The 16746-nt window shown below is 52.2% G+C and overlaps 1 protein-coding gene across 3 annotated transcripts in view; it reads left to right on the top strand.

Moving 5' to 3' along the window:
* Positions 1-16746, top strand: part of PKNOX2 (PBX/knotted 1 homeobox 2) — a 257258-nt gene that overhangs the window by 182969 nt on the left and 57543 nt on the right. For all 3 annotated transcript variants that reach the window (XM_081123538.1, XM_081123539.1, XM_081123537.1), the window contains exon 3: positions 2711-2819. In XM_081123538.1, coding sequence (XP_080979664.1) covers positions 2733-2819 — 87 coding nt within the window. In that variant the 5' untranslated portion in view covers positions 2711-2732. The remainder of the gene's footprint in view (positions 1-2710; positions 2820-16746) is intronic.

The following is a 16746-nucleotide window of genomic DNA, read 5'->3' as shown; positions in this document are numbered from 1 at the left end:
CCAGAGGGCAATGGGGCAGTGGTCTAGTGGCCTGTGGTGACCTCCGAGAAGGGGGGGCAAAGGCCATCTGCATTCTCGGAAAATTTGTCCTGTGTCCTCTGAGGCAGGTCTGGCTCCTGCTCCACAGCCTACAGGCTCCGGACTGGAAAATCTCCTCCCAGGCTCACAGTGGTTTTTGTGGGTGCAGACCCCTCTTAACCACCCTCCTTACCCCCAGGCAGGGCAGCCCTCCTGCTGTTGCAAAGATTTTTAGGGACTGAATTGACCTGACCTCCCATTCATTGGGCAGTGAACAAAAGAATGCAGATTAAAGGCTTCTCTCTTTAGCCCAAATCCTCCTCCTTGCACTTCCTTCGCTTTGCCTTCACTGGGACTTTTTCACCCTGGAATGAGGTTACAGAATGACCCAGACCCGAGGTCGAAGGGGGCTAGTTGCCCCTAAAACCTCCTGTTGGGCTCCCACCGTAGAGTCTGCCCCCAGACTCCCTCTGCTGGAAGCTACAGGCACTGCATCCCCACGGAGGTTCACTTTCTGGGATTGGTGTCCCCGGAAGGGATCTGCCTTTGGGACCCTTAGGCCCATCAAAAGTTACCTCATCTACCAGAGTTCCAGGAAAGGCTGAGCTTAACACACCCCTGAAATATCCGTACTTCCTTTATTCCCTCAGAGTCCAAAAGAGAGAGACTCCACACCCATTTGAATCTCTCTAAAGCCTTCATTCTGGATGTTCTTTCTGATGTCTCCAGGAGCCTGTATCTTCTTTCTTCCCCTCTGGAACCCTTTCACTCTGCTCTTGCCTCCCTGGAATGTTTACCACCCCCAGACAAAGACCCAGACATACAGACAGACACTGTCCCCACCCTGAAGAGACAGGCTCCCCTTGCCCCTCTGAGCCTCTTTGGGAATGTGGGTCTCAGTGCCTAGTATGTGTGATGCTTCTATTGCAAGAACATCCTGGTGGCACAGCTTCTGAAGTAAGGCCAGGCGTGAGATATAAGCAGCAGAGGCCAAGGGGAATCACCTGCAGTCACGGTCTTCAGCGCAGGAAAGGCCATCTCGCCCCGGAACCTCACTTCCCTTTCCTCTATCCCCCTGGACTGTCACCTCCACCACTAACAGTGCCCCTTGTAGAGAAGACCTTGCCTCCCTTCATCTGTCCTCCCAAAGCTCCCGAACAGTTATTGTGCACAGCTGACATTTAGCAGTATTATTTGAATGAATGCCTGGATTTCCGGTGCTTTCGCATGTGCACTTACAGTCAAAGCATGCCTGGTACTTCTGAGACTTAGGGCAGCTAGAACTCACCTTATCTCCTCTTCCTGAAAAAGAACAAACACACACGCACACATGCACACAAGGCACACACATGCGTGCACACACATGCACACACACATGCACACACGCATGCACACACGCACACCGCATAGCACCCTTTACTCTCCCTTTTACTTAGGCAGCTCAGAAAGCCCTCAAATTCCCCCAGAATTCAGGCATGAGAACATTTTGTAAGGCCCTGGGGGGGCCCTCAGGGAGGGGAGAGGGAGGAGAAGGGTGTCCGAATGTTGTGCTCGGAGGTCTTCACCTCATCAATACCCTCCACCTGGGAGGACAGGCCTGCACCCCACAGAGGTTCTTAGGAGTCTCTCTGCCCCAGTGGACAGGCCTGTATCAGGAGCTAGCCTGTGGTTTCCAGCTCTAAATATTTCAGAGCATCTACTGTGCTAAACGGCTCCCTGGGCATCCTGTTACCTTGGGTGGCACTGCCAGGCTAGGCTCTCTCCACTTAAGGCAACATGTTCTGGTTCAAGAAGAAACCTTGAGGCCCAGTGGGGGCAGCTTGCTTCCCGTTGAGGGGTGGGAGATGGGGAAACAGTAAAGCAAACCAAGAACTGGGGGTCTGGAGACTTGGGTTCCATCCCTGTTCACTAGCCCCCGGCCCCCAAACACGCATATCACTCCTTTGGCCTCCGTCTTCCCCTCTGTAAGAAGGGGGATGACCATTGGGCTCCGATGGCTCCTCTGGCCCTATATTTCCGTGACTCTACGTTGAACAAAGCCTAAGGAAAGCCTCCCTTCTTAGGATGGGCAGGCACCTCTATAAGCCATCATCACAAACACACACCTAGAAAAACCCGCAGGTGAGGGGCGCTCACCTAGGCTCTCGGGTGTTCTGAGGTTACCCAGGCTGCTTCCTCCACCCTCCAGTCTGAGAGGACCAGAGCCCCACATTTCTTCCCACCACTAGGGGGTGTGGTGAGCACACCCGGGAGCCTGCGGAGCTGTGGGAACTGGCGCTGGAAGGGCCAGGCCCCAGGCCTCCCTTTCCTGGCCCTGCGATGGCTGCTCTGAGGGCCTGGGACAAGAAAGCACCTTGTCTTATGGGTACCGCCTCCACCCACCCTGTGCTGCCACCAGCCAAGCCCCTGCCCCCTGTCATCCCCCCAAACCCCCACCCCAGCTGATGCTGAACTAAGCATGGCTTTGTATAGGTTATTTTACATCTGATTTGAATATTGTTTCTTTCAAGTCAAATCTCACAGCAAGCCCCTCCCAGCTTCTCCCGCAGCTCCCATTTGTTCCCCTAAAGGGCTTTCATCCCTTGCAGTGTCTGGTCAGTCCAGGTGGCCCAGCCTGAGGAGCTGTCCACCTGCTGGTTCCCGGGCTCCCTGTGCTCAGTATTAACATGTGGCCCCCTTTCTCCTGCCACAGATCCTTGATGTGAATCAATCCCATGATGCAACATGCCTCCCCAGCCCCAGCTCTGACGATGATGGCCACGCAAAATGTCCCTCCCCCACCCTACCAGGACAGTCCACAGGTGAGTGTCCACCAACCGATGGGAGGGGTACGTGGCCTTCCAGGGGCTGAGGGCAGGGCCTGGTGCCCTCTGGGCTCTTCTCTATAGGCCTGGGGAAGCGAACACAGACCCTGGAAGGAAGTTACTGCATTTGACAAACACGGGGTTCAGATCCTGCCTGGGTAACTCACCATTGCCTAGAGCACCGAGTCATGGTCCTGTCCCTGGCCATCTCTGCTTCCCACTCACAGCAGACATCAGACAAGTGCTCCAAACCCCTCACTCGGGGAGATACAGGTAAATTGAGTCTGCCTTTGAGTGTTTGGGGAAATTTTTAAATTAGAGGCTCTTTTGTACCAGCCCCCCATTCATGGTCACTGGAGCTCCAATGTCCACCCTTCTCTGCTTGTCTTTTGGAGGAATCTCCCTTCTCTCTAGGACTTGCTCAGCTTCTATCCAGAAAAAGTCCAGGCCTGCCTCTGTGCCTTTCAACCCTTCCCTCTGGTTCCCAGTTCCCATCTCTCAGCTCAGACACGGCAGAGCCCCAGGCCTTCTGAGACTCCTATCTGGCTGCAGCTCCTGTTGAGGGCAGCATCTTCCCATTGTCTCCTCTCCTTCTCCTGGAAGCCTGGCCCAGCTTCCCTGGGCTGGGCTCCTGCAGGCCTTGCACTGATCACTTCTAGCCTTTGCCCCTGCGTGTACCTCCCCCGCTCGTCATTCACCAGCCTTCGAGCATGCTCCCACATCAGCTTCACGCTCCTTCCTAGACTCTCCTCCACACCCCTTGCTCATATCCAGCAAATGCTCTGCCCATGTCAGTGGCTTTCCATGAATTACCACGGGTTGGACTTGGCACTGACACCGTCCCACTGTTTGAAAGCCTGTCAGGCCCTTTCCCTCTACAGAGGGATGAAGAACAGGAGACTTGGACTAGCAGAGCCCTGGGAACCAGGGTCCACGACAGGGACAAGCATCATCCTTCTCGGGGCAGATGCAGGACCCATGCCCTCATCTGCTCAGGGACCCGGCGTGTCGGTAAAGAGACAGGAATTTTGACTGTTCTTTTGTGGCGGGAGGCTGCTCTCCAGGATCCACAGCAGGGATGGAAGGGGCAATAGGACACTTCCTGCAGGTGGGGCAAAGACCCTCACCCCCATACCTGAGGCTCGGGCTGACTGAGGTGGGCCAGGAGGTCAGACAGCACCAGTGGGCAGCCGGGAGCTGCCGCCTCTCCCCAGCCTGTTTTGCTGCCTGGGCAGCTGGGAGAAGTTGAGTTTGGTGGGATTCGCAGGAGAGTTGCAGGAAGGCCTGTGTTGTCCGAGAACGCTGATCTGAGGAGAGTTAAGTAGAGGAGCGTCAGCATGCAGCTGAGCTTTAATAAATCCCAGCTACCTACAGAGTGGGTGGAGGTGGGGCAGCAGCCCTAAGGTGCTGAGCGCCCTGGAAGCCACCACTGAGCTGTTCTAGCCTTTGGGTGAGAAAGGGAGGCTCCAGTTCCCCAACACAGGGACGGTCTGAAGACTGTCCTCTCTGAGGAGTCACCAATACTTCACCATTGAAATTGCTCAAAGAAGGGAAAGAAGGGAGGGAGGGAGGGAGGGAGGGGGGAGGGAGGAAATTCACATTTATAGCAGGGGAATAATTTGTCCCAGGGAAGTCACACACCTATTTGTGACCCCAGAGATCCAGGAACGAAGATCTGGCAGGAAATCTGAGCATCCATGGTATAGTGACTAAGCCAAGGTCTGGAGTTTTTATGGCCTTGGCTAGGCCACTAGGCTATGCTGAGATTGCCATGGGGCTTCCCTGAGCCAAGCTGGTTCCCAAGGAAACGGACCAGGACAGGGAATCATAGCAGGAGTTAGGGCGGCGATGGAGTGGGTGGGAGGGCGGAGGTGGCTGAGGTCGCCGGAACATAGACGCGTGGGGAAAGGCTGTCTCCTGCGAGTGCTGGACTCTGAGGCCAGTCGGCTTTTGGAGGGACCCCCTCCGTACTCTCGGGGGCTGCTGAGAGTGTCTTGCGCATAGGAAAGCCTTCCGTGTGAGCTTCCTGCCGGGGAACTTGCTCTGTCCTCCTGCCTTCTTCCCGTTATCGTTTCCAGAGGCTGAGCCCGCCTCTCAGGGGAAGCCCTGCTTCATTGCCCTGGCGATGCATTATCCGAGAGAGCCAGCTGCTCTCTGACTCTCGGTGTCCTCAGGAAAGCCGGGCCTGATGGGAACATGGGCCGGCACGCGAGGGCCTCTGGAAAGGATCCCCACTTCCTCCCCATTCCTTGAGGTCTAATCTCATTACCTTTGGACTCAGTATGACTTGTTTCCTTAAGGCCTGCACAGCTGAGCACATCTCTAGATCATCTCCTCGGAAACCCAATTTCTTCTACAGTCGAAAAGGACAGTGTCTGATATGAAGTCCCCAAAATGAAAAAGGAAGCGAGAGGCAGAGCCCTTCCTCTGAGACCGATGCAATCGTTTTAATAATGTTCCCGTTGTGCTAAGGGCTAGCAGTACCGAGCATAATCTATTCAAATGCACAGGAGAACCTCACTTTGGAAAATTAGGAATCTGCATTAAAAAATTCCCAAGCCCCGGACCTTCTTTATAATAAATTAGAAATTTTTTTTCAAGGCAAGTTCTTAACTTGGCAATTTCATTTTTGAAGTTTGGGGAATAAAGTTATTAAAACTGAGAAGGCTTTTTTTTCTCTCTCCCCATTTTAGTAGAGAAGCATTCACAGTTCTGGCCCCATGCTGTGTGGGGCGCACCAAGCGCCATGACGGCCATTCAGCCTCAGGTCCCTCAGTCCTTTTCAGTCCAACGTGGGGAAACTCGTGATTACTTGTGAGATGTTACTCTGTGTTTACTGTGCACTACAGACAGACTGTAAGCTTAGAAAGTACAAAAGCAGCGGCCACTGGAAACCTTGTGGCCTGTTTCCTCCTTCTGGTGGCTTCCTGTTGGGTTCTGCCAGAGTCACAGCCCCTGCTGCTATCTAACGACAGCACCTCAAGTCCAGCCAGCTGTAGCTGGGCCCTTGATCCAGACAGACCCTCAGGTATGCCTTGAGAGGCAGGGATGAGTCACCTGGGGTCATGAACTTGTACAGCGATTGTCTCACGAAAACTTTGTCTGCAGGGAGACCTGCATGTGAACTAGGTGCGTGGTCCCCCCATTCAATATGTTGTGTGAATTTCTACATCACCCCACTTCTGTTCTTCTGCATCTCTGCCAGTCTGGTCACCTGCCACCTGCACTCTCACAGCCCTCCCCCCACAGCCCAGCACCCCACTGATTCTAACAGAACTCTCAAAGTTACTGCATCTCTACCGTTGCCCCCCTCCCAGCAAGCGTCGCTGCAGTCCCTCCCAGAACCTTCGTGGTAACATAGAGGCCCTCTCACTCCTTCTAGGCATACACTCTTAATCCATGTACTCTCTTTCTCCACCTCTGAAATGTCCTTCAAGTCCTCCCAGTTCCTGTAATATTCCACATGCAGCATCACCCACCAAGCAAAGTTCTCCCTTTGGTACCTCCACTAGCAATTTCAGGAACCCTCCAGATTTACTAGCTTCTCCACCCTCACAACATCCACACACAAAAGCCTCCTACTATCTGCACCCCACCCCTACTCTTCCTCAAACGTAGATACGTTTGTACCTTTCCACAAATATCTTTTCCCTTGGCTTGTAGGAAGACAAATACCGTATCTGGTCTAGTTGTGCATGTATTCAGTGCTCAGTCTTCCTCTGTCTGCTAGTCCCCTGCATGAGCATTAGACTAGGAAGCAGAAATCCTGGTGGGTGTCGGTCTCATCCACTAGGCACAGCCCCTATGAATGAGGGCACTCAGTTAACAATTTGGGAACAAACTGATATGTAGGTAGCTAGGTACTTGTGTAGCATGACTTGATGGTGGGTGATGTTAAAGGGGTTTGGCAGTTTATCAAGGATGCGGCCTCATTGTTGACCAGAGGGAGGTGGGACAAACAACCAGAACTTTCAGTCCAGGACTGCATGGGAGGCTCATGTCAGCAGGAAGTCAAGCATTTCCTTGGGACCCTTTGGTAAAGACTGTGCTCCTCCATCCCCTCTATCCTTCTGCAACCCACAGATGAGGAGAATGGTGCTCATGACCCCCTGAAGCAGTGCTTGGAGATCTGGGGTCAAGATGATGCTATCCCACCTTTCCTGTCAGAGGGAGGCTAAGCCAGGCCAGCCATGTCAGGGAGGCCAGACTGCTCTGTCGCTCGAGTGCCTTCTCTCCCTCCTGATCCCAGCACCATTCCCACTTGGGCGGGGCCAGGGGAGCATCCCAAGGAAGCTGGACCTTTGATCGGTGGTCAGGGTTGCCATGCTGGTTTCATTAGCTGGAGGCAGAGGGGGTGGTGAGGCCCCCTGGCTGTGAACGGCCCTGCCCAGGCCGTGCAGCTGTGTGGGCAGAAGCCGGTTCAGATGTTTTCACACTTTCCAGTCTTCTCATCTCTTTAAGGGCTGGAGCCCCCTGCCTTGCAGGGCCCTCTGCTCAGCTGCCTGTGAAACTCATTCACTTTGCAGCAATGAGTTAATTCAGCAGCTTTGAAGATTCCCCTAAGCCTTTTCTGTGGCTTTGATTGACAGCTCCCTGTGCCCCTGGGGACAGCACCCCAGGGACCATCTGGATGACCTGCCTGCCCTTGCTTTGACTCATCCCAAAGGACTCTGAACAGACGGTCCTCTTTCTTTTTTATTTTCTACTGGACCTTTCTTCTCTTTGTGCACAGTGACCTCTCTCCCTGGCCACTTGGGCCACCAAGGTCTTTAACCTGGACATATCCCTGAACTCCAACTCACTCAAGACCTAGAGTCCTCCTGTGTGAAAGGCAAAGCAGCCTCAGGTCCCACCATGGGTCTTTTATGTCCCCACTTAGGAGATGGCGCCAGCAACAAGGCTTGGGAACACTCACTCTGATGGCCTTGTTCAGGTTGTTTAACAAATTCCATGAATTTGTTACCTGAATTCTGATATTTACCCAAAGAACAGAGTTTCGATTGTCTCTCCTCTTGCCTCCAAGCGGGACGAGTGCCCTAAACAGCTACAAAAATAGTTGATGGCCCAAGTATACAAAGCTTAAAATAAATCAGGGAACAGGTGATCAAGTAGCCTCGGGCCGAGGAGCCCTGGGACTTGCTCTGCCTCCCTTTCCCGGGAGACCTCCAGTGTCTGCACGGCCCGGGGAGAGGGAGGGGTGAGTAGGGGCCCAAGGGTGTTTGTTGACCTTGGAGTTCATGGTCTGCAGGAGGAAGAGTGGGTTGACTCAGCAGAGTAGAAATTCAGGAATCCTAGGCTTGTCCTAGCCCTACTGCTGATGAATTACATAAACTTAGGCGAATAATTTCAGTACTATTTCTTTCATTCACTCATCCATTAGATAAATATTGAGTGCTTTCTGTGGCCTTGCAGACCTTGCGTGGTGTCCTGGGGGTACAAAATTAACACTTCCTGCCCTAATGGAGCGTGTAGTCCATGAAGACCTTAGTTTCTTCACCGAGAAAATGGGAATCACTTTGCCCTTCCTGCCCCGCAGGATTGTTGAGAGCGTGGGTATGAAAACTAGAATGGTTTCGGACCTCTTTTCACCCATGATCCTGACACTGATTTTTTTGCTCTGTCTTCTGTACATGTCCAGTAGCCAAGCTTGGATTGAACTTTAATTACTCTCCTTTTTATTAGGAACATAATAGGCATATCAAATGTGTTTTTCTGTCTATAAACAGCCCCCTTACACACACACAGTGTGCACCCACACTACAATTCTGATACACCCCCTGACGGGCCCCCTAGAAATCACTGGTTTGGCACTGTCATAGGAGTGAGGGGTCCTCTAGAAATGGATGGCAGGGTGGGAAGCAGACAGTTCCTAGGAGAGTGCACAAAGCTAGGAGTGAAAGACTCAGGTCCAAGTCCACAGCCTCCCTCCTGTTAGCCACATGTCAGTAACACCCCAGAAGTGCAGGTGGGGCCAGCAAACATTCACAAGCCTTAATTTGTAAACCACTGCCTGCAATTTCTATTAAAAGTAATTAGTTAGTTAAGACCCATGTTACACCACTAAGTAACTCCTCCGTGGTCTGTTCTATCCAGTCAGCCCTGGGACCAGAATGTAGATGATCCAGGCCGGCGGGTCCAAGAGCCTCTTTGAGCTAAATTGGGCTGCCCTGGCTCTACTGCCAGCCCTTCCCCTCCCTGTGTTGACTGAATAGAGGATATTTGGGGGAGCCCTCATTAACCCTGTCCCTTTTTGGATCCCTGAGCCTTTTAACACATCACCCATTCATCCCCTCATTCGGTCAGTTATTCAATCATTTAACAAACACACTGGGAGCCCACCATGAACCACCATGGTAATGGGGCTGGGAAACCAGTCCGTCAGGGAAACAGACAGATAAGGGACGCACAGTGTCCCAGGTGTTAAGGTTAACATCATATGCAGACCAGCAGGGGTCACGCTATGTGGGTTGGGGGCGTGCAGAGTTGAGAAAGGCCTCCTGGGAGACTCGGTGCTCCAGCTGAGCTGGAAAAGGAGTGGGCTGACAAACGGCCAGGAAGAAGGCCAATGGGCACGTGGACGTTCCCTGCAGAGCAGCTGTGGGAGCAGAGCCACAGAGATATCTTTGTGCATGTTCAGACAACCCTCCACAGTGGGGTCCCACCAGGTACAGCATAGAGAAATGTGCTGGGCTGGAGACAAGGCCGGGGTCAGTGAGCAGGCCCAGACCTGGAGAACCCCTGGGCTGTGCCCTCTCCACAGAACATCAGCCGTGCCCCTTGCTACTTCCCATCTGTTCAGGCCAAACCTCATATTTACCAGATGACTTCAAGCCCTGACCTCTGCCCAGGTCCTTGGACTCTGTCCTGGTTGGGAGGAAACCAGATCTCACTCTGCCTCTTGCCCTGGGGCTCCAGAGAGTGTGGGCTCCTGGTCAAGCCAGCGTGGCGCCTAGTGGGGCAGGCTCGTGCAGCCCCATGTTCATGGCCTGGTGGGTCAGGCACAGGCGACGGGCAGCTCTCACCCTGCTGGGGGAGGTGGAGGTCTCAGAAGAAGGGTGTCCGCTTAGGAGGACATGCTGAGAAGGTGGGGCCTCGGTTTTCCAGGGCTTGCAGAAAGGACCTTGTGAGCAGGTTGTGGGTGTTAAGTCACAAAGAGCAAGGCCATCTGTGGGGCAGAGGTGTATGTGGAGGACATGGGGGGTTGCTGGGGTGTCTTGGGCAGTGTGTAGGGTTGGATTCAGAGGGGAAGCACCCATTGTGTGCCGTGCACCCTTACCTGTGGTGTCATAGAGCCCTGGGAAGACATCTTGGCAGCTCCATTTTTACCTGACAGGAAACTGAAGCTCAGAGGAGCTGAGTCTCATGCCCAAAGTGACATAGCCAGTGACTGGTAATGTCACCTTCCACAATACCTCGGCCCCTCCCCCATTGCCCTGGGTGCTTATGGGCAAGCAGCTTCCTTCAGCAGAGGCAGGACCCTTAGGGTAGCCCATGCGACAGAAGCAAAAGTGGCTGCCCTGGACGGGGCTGCAGCTTGTGTTTTAGTTCCTGTAACTACCACATGCCGAGTACCTTCTAGTACCAGCTGCTTTGCATACATTCTCTCATTTCCTTTAAGAACCCCGTACCTTAGGTATCAGTGTACCCATTTTATAGATGAGGACCCAGATCAGAAGGTGGAGTAACTTGCTAGAGTCGCATAGGCAGAGAGTCCAGTCCATTAGATGTTCCTGACAGTGCTTCATGCTGAGAGAGGCAAGGAAGCAGACACGGCTGTGCTTAGGGCCATGGGAGCCCAGAGCAGGGGGCCTGACCCGTCCTTCATGCTCAGCCAGCACCTGCTGAAGGAGACAGCGATTCCCACGAGGGTGGTGGGAGGTAGGGAGCACCTCTGACAGTTCCCTAATGAGCAGACTGAGCCCCAACAGGTCCAGTTACACATCCAATGTTGCCCAGCAGTGAATGGTGAAGGTGGAGCTCAGTTCTATCTGACATGGGTGTCTTCTGCAAACTACCCCATGGGGTTCTGGAAAAACCCTGGCGTCATCCCCCTTCTGAGTCACCTGCTTTTCACTGCCCATGAGCAAAAGAGAGGAATTCTGAACGGCAGCCGGCAGCCCGCAGTGGTCGACCGTGATCAGCCCTGGGCACCCTAAAGGCTTGGGTTTCTCAGGCCTTAGTTCTCCTGGCTCCTCCGCAGCCTCCAAAGGAATTAGCCCCGAGCCACCTTCAATCAATAAACCACCCAAGCCTCGGGCTCTGGTTCCACACGGAAGGACTGCTGCTGGCATGACCAGTGTTTGGGGAACTGACTTGAACGCATATAGGAGCCGTCTGGCGGGTGGGGGAAGCTGGGCCGGCAGTGAGGACCAGGCAGCCTGGGTGGAGGAGACCTGGGTGAACTCTATGGGGAGCCAAGAGCACGTGCTTGGCAAGTGAAGCCTCATTCTGATGCCAGTGCCCTTCCTCTCTGCCCTCTTTTCCACTCAGGGGGAAAAAAATCTTCCCATCCTCCTCTTCCAAGAAAAGTAATTACCTACGATAATTCACTCGGTGTGATTTAGTCAGAAAGCCCTTGGCTCTTGCCCCAGCATTTGCACAAACTGTGATCTCTGGAAGTCTCTTCACCTCTGTGAGCTTCTGCTTTCTCCTACTTAGAATGGGGATCACACTGACCTATTGCACAGGGTTACTGTTGAGCACGGATGCTCACAGAAATGTTTTATTAGCTCGTTAGAACGCAGTGTGCCCACTGTCCCCCTACAATTACACAGGGGTGATGCTTAACAGGAGAGAAAGCATCCGTGGGCATTCCAATAGCAACAAGAGCATGGAGGCAGCAGGCAGGTGTGCAGCCTCCCAGCTCCCTACACCCCGGAGCATCTCCTGCTTACTTTCTGGTCAGACTAGATGTCAGCCCCTCCAGGTTTTGCATCCCTAAACGCATAGCTCACAGCCCCCAACTCTTCCCATCCTACTTAGGATGGGGGCAGGGTCGGGAACTTTCATCTCCAGGTGTCACAGCCAAGATTAGTCAGGCCCTTTAGCTCCCAGGCAGGCTGGACCCAGCTGGATGGCAGAAGTGCAGAGGTTATAGCATCTGTGGAGGCAGAGTGTGGAGTGGTGGCCCAGGGTCTTTGCCCCGAGAAAGTACCCCAGGGTTAGAGGAGGTTGGAACCATAGAAGCCTGCATAGGCTCTGGACACAGCCCCACAGCTCGCAGCTCACAGCTCACAGCTCGCAGCTCACAGCTCACAGCTCACAGCTCACAGTGGTGGCCGTCCAGTGGATGCTCCTACCCTCCCTGCCCACTAGTCATCATCTTTTCTTTAAATCCTCACCTGAGGATATGTTTTTTTTATTGATTCTAGAGAGAGAGGAAGGGGGAGAGAGAAAGAAAAACATCGATGTGAGGGAGAAACATGGATCAAACCCAAAACCTTGGTATGTGCCCTGACCCCTGACCCCTGACCCGAACGAAACCCGTAGCCTTTTGGTGGACTGGACAATGCTCCAACCGACTGAGCCACCCAGCCAGGGCCACCCTGTTCTCTTGATTAATCCTCATAGTCTCACATGGAGCAGGTGTTGTCCCTGCATTTTATATATAAGGAAACCGAGCCTCCAAAAGTCCAGGGAATTCACCGTGCAGTGCATAGCTAATAACTGGCAGAGGAGCGTCAAACCCCGGACCTGGGTCCCCTGCTCCTGCCACTCTCTGGGGCTTGTCTGATTGTCCAGAAAGCTGTCCAGACAGTGTTCAAGTTTGCCTCTGCTCCTCTGTGCCTCATTCCCCTGTAGGGAAGGGACGGTCCTCCTGTCTGCACGATGCTGTACCCACACCCTAAGCAACTGCTGTCCCCAGTTGCTACCTAAGCAGGATTTCCAGGGGACGCTGAGGTCTCCTTGGAGGAAGGCTCAGAGCCTGGAGCAGCCAATCTAGAGCCAGCTGTGGACACAAGTGGCCTCATGGCGTGTATGCCCAGTTTCTAGTTTCTTTGCTTGCCAGATTGAGGAGAATTGGAGAGAAAACCTGACTCCAGTCGTGTGCTAGTAAATATTTAACAACCAGCTCTCTGGGTGGAGGTCGGAAGAGGCTTGAGCCACCAATGTGATATTAACCAGCTTGCAAAACTCCTGAAAATTTAAGTTGGCTTTCACAGGCCAGACCCAGGGAGCTCCAGACTGCCACTGAAGGGTGACACCCAGTCCTGGCCCACCTGGTCTCTCCCTGCTCCTGCTCTTTAGGCTGTAATTCCGGGTAACCCCCAGCCCCCCACCACAAGTCACCCCACCCCCTGGCCCCAGGCCCAATGGACAGCTGCTGGGCTGTTCCCTTCGAGCACCAGTTCTTGAAATACGGGTATCTCTGGCTAGAAAAAGAAATCTGTTTGGAGATAAACACATTCTCCAAACCTGGAGGTAATGCAGAGTTTGCTGAATTGGCCCCCAAAAGCTAAATACATCTGAGTCACCATCCTTCTCTAGCCAGCTCTGCTCTCTTTTCCCCCTCCCCCATCAGAGCCCCCATAACAGCCTCTCAGCTGGGGCCTCTTGGGACGCTGGCGAGTGACCGCCTCTGATTACATTTGATTCTGTGCTTTCCTCTGTCACCCAGCAGGGTCTCCCCCCACCTTCCCGAAGCCCTGCCCAGAGAGGGGGAGGTGAGAGGGAAAAGAGCAGGGCCCCTCAGCCCTGTCTCCTCTCATCTTCCTGGGAGATCCCTGCAGGCTCCTCCGAGTGCCTGAGGAAATGCACCCTGAGTGGGCAGCGGAGCACAGCAGCCTGGCCTGTATTTCACTCGTGAACAAGCTGTGCAGACACAGCTACGCCTTGCTTTAGGAAAGAAGCGCATTCTGGAAATCTCGTGTTTAATAACAACCATCACCCTCTACCTGGGGAGCACTTCAGAGCTTCCAGAGCACTTTCACAAACTATGCATCATCTGATCCGAGCCTCCCTCCAACCCCGTGTATCATCTCCTCCGAGCCTCGCTCCAGCTCTGCGCGGTGGGTGGTGATTATTAAAGCATCCTTATGGCGTCCGAGCCTGCCCGTGTCGGAAGGGACTTCAGATGTCGCCTAACCCAGCCACCAGCTGGAATGCTTCCTTCCCCTCCAAGGGGCCCCGCCGGTCAGTCAGTCTCTGCGGCGGTGGAAACTCACCCTGTCCTGGAGGCGGCCTGTTCCAGCCTTGGAGAGCTAGGTGGCTTGGGGACTTCCTTGGGTTGAGCCCAAATATGTCTCCGGGTTAGATAGATTTAATGCACTGTTCATAGTTTGACTCTTCGGGGCATACAGAACAAAAGTGATAGAATCGAATCTTTCGTTCAGATAGTCCAAGGGGGCTCTCCCGCCTCTCCACCTTCCCCTCTCCCTGATCTCCCACACATTCCCGATTCCTTCCAGTGTTCCTCATACGATGTAACGCAGGATCCCTTCACTGGTCAACCCTCCTGCGCCTGTCTCAGCACAGTGGACGGGGCTGGAAGCTTGTGCAGGCTGTGCCTCTCTGAGTGCAGCCTCAGGTTGCATCAACTTAGGTCATTTTTTCATTCGGTTGTTCGACAGACATATAACACTTTGGACATAATGAGCCTGCTGTCAACAAAAAACACCGCTGCTAAACCATGTCTTCCCTGTTCTGCACTTATATTACTGATTTTTTTTTTTTGATTTTTTTTTTTGGCCAAAGTGTTAAAAGTGTCAAGTTCCGACTTATTAGATGAAAATGAATCTTATTGGACTCAGCGTGTTGCCAACATTTATAAAGATCTTTTGGATCTCAGTTTCATGTCACCCATAAATTTGTTGGGCATTTCTTCAGACATCCTTTAAATCACGGATAGAAATATTGAAGAAGAGGGCTGAGTAGAGAGCATATAGCCAGCCCTCTCGTAGACGCCTTCCTCACACTGCCATCTGCCATCTAATGTCGCCCTTTGGGGGACACTGACTAATTCCCACAGCCGTCCACCCAGGCAGCTCTCTCCCTGTTTTCCACAAGATTACCGTGCGAGGTACTGTGCTGAGGTCACTCCTCCATCCGTGTCTGCCACATCTGCCTCACCTGCCAGCTTAGAAAGTGTGTTAAATCCAGAAATTGAGCTCCATTATAGCTGGCTCTCGGCCTGTGACCCCAGTACATGGTAGGGACACTTGAAGAAGTAATCGGTTGCGTTCATGAATGAGAGAAACCGGCCTGGATTAATGTGAACATTAGCAATATTTAATATTTCTGGTTCCACCTTCTTTCTCTATTTTGAAAATTGCAGCAACATTGGTTTCTACTTTTTTCTGTATAGATCTCATGAATCCTGAAAGGGTACCAATTTGCTTACTGATAAGAAAACAGGAGCTCGGGAAAGTTAAGGGATTTGCCCCAGGTCAAAAGCTAATAACAGTGGACAGCAGGATTCAAGGTACCGTGATGGATGTCCAGCCTCTTATGCACTGAGTCTGGGAAAGTTCCCCCAGCTCAGCCAACAGCGACAAGGATAGTTAGTTCATCCTAACAAAAAGTGGTGGGGACAGAGTATAGTAAAGCAGCTACATTCCTTTTATAGTCTCAGTCTCATTCACTGTCCATCACTCATTCATTCAATTCATTGATTCAACAAATATTTATTGAGCATCTACTAGTGCCAGGCAATTCTGAGCCCTAGGAATACAGCTGTTAATCAAGCCCCTTTTGAGCTTGAGTTTTAGTTGGGGGTGGGAGAGAAAGAATGAAGCAAGTAGCTCTGTAGCGCCTGGTCATGATGAGGACTATGAAATGAGGCAGAGGACGGGGGCTGCAAGGGGCGGGGGGCTCTGTGTTACTCTGCAGACACGACACCTGAGCAGAAACCAAATGCAGGTGTCTCGGGGACATCAGCACTGGCAATACTGCACATATTCATGGAAGTACAATACTTCCAAAGCAAGGACCCGGATCATATGATAGACTTTCTAGCTATAAAAGATCTGATTCTTTCACGGCATATTCATTCATTTACCCACTTATTTATTTTCTCAACGAGCCCTGAGCTACTCTGTGTTGGGCGGGTGCTGGGGGTGAGGTTGTGGATGAAGCTTTATGCAGGGGGCAGAAAGTCTGTAAGCCCAGAGGCACAGGGGTCAGAGCTGTCATGGTGCTATGGCCAGGCTGGAGGAAGACAACAGTTGAGACATGTCACCATTCATGACATTTTAGGGATCCATCTGACTAAAGGAAATATAATACAAAAGCATTATATTCTGTAATGATGGTTATCAAAAATTTTAAAACCATTTAACCATTTCTTGGCATCTGAGCAGAGAATTTTCTATGTTGTATAGAAAATTCAACATATAATATTAAAAGGAGTTGCTCTGATTGTAAAAAAAAAAAAAAAAAAAAGGGGGGGGTGGGCCCTATAGGCACCTTCTAAAACATGTAACAGGAGGGAAACAGCTGCTGTGAATATGTGTGCTGGTTAAGAACAGAAGCTTGCCCAGTGTCTGCTAAAATCCGCTTATCTTCAGGTGCCCAGGTAAACCAAATTTGGAGAACCATTCAGTTTTCAGTCGAAACCATTAAAACAGGTACCTCTGGCTTGCAGGAAATGGAACAGACCTCTGCCCAAATGAGAAGGAACTCAGCTATTCTTTCCCTCCTCTTCAAAGTTATTGAATCAAACTTAACATTGCCCAGTGTATCCCAGATGACTCATCAGCACAATTGAAAGCGCTCATCATTTCGGTTTTTTCTGCTCTAGACCGAGGTCACTACCTTAGTTTGCATTAAGAATCATCTCTTTTAAAGTGTGCTGTGCACCACCCACTTTTGAATGGCCCTGTATTGTTTTCTAGAACGTTCTCATTTGAAAAAAAGACCTGCTTTCTTCCCACTGTAGCCCATTTACAAATGGACACTCATTACACACCCACGGTTCTCTTCCGCA

This window comes from Miniopterus schreibersii, assembly GCF_964146895.1.
Source record: "Miniopterus schreibersii genome assembly, chromosome: 20".
In the NCBI taxonomy this organism is placed as follows: Eukaryota; Metazoa; Chordata; class Mammalia; order Chiroptera; family Miniopteridae; genus Miniopterus; species Miniopterus schreibersii.
The sequence above is the reverse complement of the archived record's forward strand: the minus strand, read 5'-3'. Positions and strand labels throughout refer to the sequence as shown.